This window comes from Austrofundulus limnaeus, unplaced genomic scaffold (assembly GCF_001266775.1).
Source record: "Austrofundulus limnaeus strain Quisiro unplaced genomic scaffold, Austrofundulus_limnaeus-1.0 Scaffold41, whole genome shotgun sequence".
Lineage (NCBI taxonomy): Eukaryota > Metazoa > Chordata > Actinopteri > Cyprinodontiformes > Rivulidae > Austrofundulus > Austrofundulus limnaeus.
Genome location: NW_013952443.1, coordinates 2,567,665 through 2,573,498, shown reverse-complemented (window position 1 = coordinate 2,573,498; position 5,834 = coordinate 2,567,665). Strand labels below are relative to the sequence as shown.

General features: G+C 40.9%; 1 protein-coding gene across 1 annotated transcript in view; it reads right to left on the bottom strand.

Moving 5' to 3' along the window:
• The window catches only part of LOC106516832 (uncharacterized), a gene marked incomplete in the record, with an annotated part of 11,617 nt that extends 5,960 nt beyond the window's left edge, over positions 1-5,657 (bottom strand). The window contains 3 exon segments of the mRNA XM_014007381.1: positions 932-1,079; positions 1,378-1,483; positions 4,274-5,657. Of these exon segments, the coding sequence (XP_013862835.1) occupies positions 932-1,079; positions 1,378-1,483; positions 4,274-5,636 (1,617 nt within the window).
• Positions 5,658-5,834: the final 177 nt, after the last annotated feature.

Here is a 5,834-nt window from a genome sequence, read left to right as displayed (position 1 = left end):
TAATAATAATATCTCAAGGCAGAGCTGTTTTGAGTCCTTTTTAAGTAAAAAAAATAAACACTTTATTTTAGGAGGTAGACTATCTGCTCATAGAACTTCAAAGCAAACCTCTGTATTTAGTCTGCTTAGAGATGATGTCTGTCATTAAGGACTCTAATATAAGTCGTCACTACAACACGTTGCACAAAGCTAAATATGAGAAGTTTACTGAAGTCACAAATACATAAACAGACTTTTTACCAGAACTACAACCAYGCAGGAATCTGTCTGTACTCAAGACATCTTATCCTGTTGCACTTCAGCTTCTTCAAACATTTTGTATTCATAAAGATACAACTGTTATCCATGCATTTGAACATGAAATATGTTACGTTACTGCACTTGTGTCAGTTTACTGAAACTARGGATGCACCGATATGAAAATTTTAGCCGATATCGATATTATTATTGCTGTTATGGCCGATAACCRATATTTACAGACATTACATAAATACACAAACTATTTCTATACATTACCCACAAACAGACTTGTGTCATTTTTCGATACTGTAAAAAACGACTAGGCTGCTGACATGGCTCTCTACTTCAGTTATTACTGGCTTTGCAGCATCACTAACACTATCATGACCAAATAGATACTGCTCGACCAAAGATTACCCCTCCAAAAACAAAAACTGCAACAAGTGGGAATCAATATCGGACATTTTTACTTTTCGGACCGATACCAATATGCTAAAAAATTATCAACATTGGCCAATATCGATATATTATCGTGCATCCCTACGGAAACATTTTTTAAATGACAGTTTTATTGGGTAAGTGTACAGAGYTATGTGGCCCTCTGGTAGTGTCAATAAACCATTGTGTCCTCTTCTATCATTAAAGTTGCCCAGTCCTGTCTTAGCTGGAAACCYGTCTGCCCTCTCTTCACCTGATCATTGAGCCAGTTCTGATCCTCCAGGGTGCCGAGGTCCTCCAGGCTCAGTGTGTGTTTATTATTCGTGACCATGAAACCTGCAACAGGAGCAGACGCCAACGCCGCCATGTACCGAGTCATTTCTCCTTTAACGTCCAGTCCACTAAAACAAGACAGAAGACAGGCATGCAGAAAGGAAGTACAAAGTTTATGTCTTGTTAATAACATATCTGTATGGCCATTTACATGAAAATGGTAGGTTTGGATGAAGAAATCAACAATGAACAACCAGGCAAACACATCAGTTCAGTTTTTAACAATATCGTGTAAAATACAGTTTGGTTTTTCTCATTTTATTTTTGTTACAGAAAATGTGTGCAAAAGCATCAACAACTACTCATGGATTCTACAACAGAGTTCAAACTGGCTGAAATGATTCCTGCGTGTTTGTGTGTACCGACCTGCTGCTAATGTCAGGGTTGCCATTCTTTTTCAGGTGTTCCAGGACATCGGATTCACTGAGAGGAACGAAGCTGCCGTATTTTAGATAAGAGCTCTCCAAAAACTCTAAAAGAGAGAAAGATTTATTCGTTATCAGTATCAAAGTTACAGTTTTGAACAGAATGTGAAGAACACGTATTTGTGTTGTGTTTCTGTTTGCTGCTCCATAATATGGTTCTGTAAAGTAAAATGGAACCTTTGTATTATTTTTTTTTACATTTACATTCACTCTAAAATATTTGATGTTTTATTACTTTTTCCATTCAAGATATTTTAAATGCCAACATCACAGCAGAAATGGTCATAGTAATGTTTGTCATTCACATCTAAATCACTGCGGGGTAAGTTTCCTCACACATTCCAAATRCCCCACAGCAGATCTCACACTCCACTCAGCTCATGCAGAAAACTCTCCCTGCTTGCAAAGTGTTTTGGACTCAGGAGAGACAGAGGACGTCAAAATAAAGATCCCATATGAGTGTACAGAAACAGCAAACACAGATAACATTAACAAGATTCAGAAGGAAAAAAAACACTGAATTTATGATTTAGCTGTGKTTTAAAATTAGCAAATGATGCACTGAACCAAACAGTTTGTTGCTAAGGTTATCCTGAAGCATAAGACAAAAGGCAGTACCACCTCCACAACATTTCATTTAGGGGTGCACTGACAGCAGTTTTCTGGCCAATCTCCGATTTTTAAAAAGCCTGACCTTTACAATTCTGATTTTGTCCGATATTAATTTATTTATTTTTGGTTATATAACTGACACTGTTGGGTATTTAAAGGTCACAACACACCTTCAATGTTCCAATCTTATTTTACTGAAAAATATTGAACAATACCCTTGAACACCCYGCATWGATAAGATSGGTGGATAAGRTCGGCTTCTCATTAGGCACTTTGACAAAAGCATTGTCCTACACCGACAGTGAGTCTGTGTTTCTGTGACCTTCAGTCACTATTTTTAATGCTCTGACACCCCTCATATTATTTAGAAATCTATCTACTGTATTTTTCGGACTAGAAGTCACACTTTTTTCATAGTTTAGCTGGTCCTGCATTTTTCAACTGATTCATACTGACTGTCATGAACCAAGGAGTAAACCTTAGAGTCTGCAGTCATGAAATGGCTCTATAGGTCTGTGATTAGTCTACTGCAGTTTATGTTGTTACTAGGGGCGCAACGATACAGGAAATTCACGGTTCGGTTCGATACTTTAGTCTCACGGTTCGATATTTTTTTCGATACAAAAAAGAAATTTCCATGCCCCTTTTAACATGTAATTTATTTATATTAATTATGAACGTTTGTTCAACCTCAAAAGTACAGTTTTWAAATTAAATGTTGCTGAAACAGCAAGTTTCTCAGTGGACCTGCGCTCAAAAATGCAGCCTAGGTGGAGTAGTGGAACACAGATCCACTGATCCTTTAACACAGAGCATCTTCAGAAGACATGTTGATAAAGTTAATTTTTAAAATCTGTATTGTTCGATACGGTTYGATACRGTTACATGTATTGTTGCACCCCWAGTTGTTACRTYRTCGTTGTTAGCAGAAAGTATGGAGYAAATGAGTAACTTGTGTGAGGGACTGGCAAAAACAGAGGTTMCCTTTCTGCACTGAAGAAAATGAAGGCAGCTAATCCAGGGGAATGAGATTGTTGAACTTACCAGTAACTTTTCGTTGGAATGTATTGGGYCCAGCTGACTGTGTTTGAACAGAGAGCTGCCTCTCTGTAGACGCCAGCCGGGATAAAAATTTCAAACGCGTAAATCTTATTTGCAACACAAAAATAAYGAACTACACCAAACTCGAAGGAAAAGAAYTGTAGACTSTATGGGACCTTTCAGCAATATGAGGCTAATGACGAGAGGGCAGGACGACAGCGGACRGTAAGCCAATGTTAGCTTGTTGTTGGTAACTCGTTTTTTTGGTAACTTACTGCGGATGTCATTTAGTTGAACTCGTGTGAAGAAAAAAGTTACAGTCGTTGCAAACAATTCACGTAAAGTTGTGTCATCTGTCTGTGATTATTAAAGCTCTTCGGAATCCCAGGTAAGAGCTATGTTCTCTGTGTTGTTGTGTTTTTCCAGATTAAATGTCTGTCCTGCGATTTATAGTCAGTGCGACTTATCTATGTTTTTTTCTCTTCGTGATACATTTTTGGACTGTTGCGACTTATACTCCTAAGTGACTTTTGGTCCGGAAAATACGCTAAACGTTTTTACCTAGTTGGTTTTCTGCTTAGGTTAGAACACTTGTAGCGAAATTGTGACGCACACTACGTCTACGGGGCTCCGCAGTTTTTTTTATGGTGTTATGCAAGTAATGCTGCACTTCTTTTGTAATTTTCAACCTTTGATTGAACTCTAAATCCTTAAAGGGTGGTCTGATCTTAATAAGCTCTTCGGTTTTGGAATCAGTACAAAGAGCCTTACAATTACAAAAAGGAWAAGCAGCTCTAAAAWAAGTGTGAAATGTTTATCAAAGTCTCTATTCTCATCTAAGTATTGGCCGATCCCTGATCTCCCAAAATTAAAGAAATTGGGGCAGATATATTGGGTCGGTGCACCTCTAATTTCATAACCTATCATTTCCTGCTAATCTAAAAAGGTTTTTTACACTGCATATCAAGAAGTCAACCCACAAAAACATAAATTGAACTGTAATTTTAGTTTGCCAAATCAGTCCAATAGGTCAAAAACAAGCACATGGGGAGAAATCACATCTGCGTTAACAAAATACATTACTGGTATGTTTAAAACCATTGTGAGAATGTTGGAAATTCCCTACTGAATGTAAAAAATAATGGCACTTGCATTTAAACAGTGTGTTTCAATACATATCTTACCATGGACARTATCAATAAGCTGCTCCAGGTTTTCCTTTGTCTGTGAATCTGTATCCATCACTTTTTCTTCAGCCTGATTTTTATTCACCATTTCTTCAGTCTCATTTTTTGCCCAGGTTCCAGGCTGACAGTACAGTTTGTGGTCACTTAATGCCCAGACGTACTCCGTGCTGCTCACCGTTATTGGGTCTGACGGGGGAACCACGGCAGGTTTAACCTTTACAGGTGAAGACGTAAGGTCGCAGTCTGTTGGTGGGGAAAGGTTCCCATTGGGCAGCGTTAACGATAAAGACACTTGGTCTGTTTGGTCAGAGGGCTGGTCCACCTGCATTTTCGAGTCCAGGTCCAGGAGAGAGCCTAACCTCGAGCCGGGACTTGACAGCAGGGGGACTGACAGCTCGTCCGCAGGCTCACACACAATCATGCTGTGGTCCTCCATCTCTCTGTCCACGTCAAATAAGTTCACCATGTTTCCGTTTCCAAACACACATTTAACAGAGTCGGCGTCGTTTTGGTCCATCTGCAAATCTTGTTTTTCCACCAACGCTGACTGAGCTAAGGCACCTGTTCTTGAACTCGTGTCATGACCTCTACCTTTTATTTGAATATTAAGTTCAATTTTCGATGAGGTCCTGGTTTTCCCTCGACCTCTAACTGCTCCCGTTCCCCTGTTTTCCTGCCCCGACAGCTTCGTGTCCGCATCCTTCTCATCACCACTGTCTTTCTCTACTGCACCAGTGACCCCTGAACTTAGCATCGACACATCGTCCTCTACCTGAGCAACCTCTTTCTTTGGAGCAGCACAGTTTCTTATTGGTCCATCTTGTGAGGTTGCTTGGATGGCTGTAAGAACAGGGGTTTGTGACTGTGTATGAGCCGCTTGCAGCGTCTCCTGTGCATTACGTTCATCCTTCGTTTCCTGTTCCTCCTCCGTGGTCAAATCTATGTTCTTGATGACTGTCAACTGTTTTCTCTTAGGGGTGTCACCAAGGCCTCTGCCACCTCCTCTCCCCCTCCCTCTCCCCCTTCCTCTTGGTGTACCCCTCCCTCTGCCAGAGGACGCAACATTGTGTCCTGCACTGTTAGGGCCACAACAGTCACAAGACTTAGGAGTCCTTTTTCTGCCCGATGTCCGGCCATTGACCAGACCCTGAGCAGGAGCTGGTGTCTGTGGAGACGGCCCGACAGATGCCGGGCTTGACTTTAAGCTTAACGCTTTTATTGTTGTTAGAACGGGAGATTTTACATCAGCAGGTGTCAGATTAGGAACCTGAGTGGAATCCGAGCTGGAAGTCAAGTCTGTTTGGTGAGGTGAAGCGGATGGTGCCGTTTTCATCGGGGAAGACGAGTTGCTGTGAACCATGACGTCCGCCTTTGGCTCTCCAACCCCATCCCCAGTTCCACCTCTCCACACCGATGTCGTCTTCTCCCTCTCAGTTTGCTGATTTGCAAATACTGGGGTTGCCTTTCCCTAATCCTTGTCCTCACACATCCATCTAGGTATTCTCCTGTAAGGTAGTGTTGCTGGGTAGAGAAGTAGTTGTTTTAGAGCCTTTCCCAC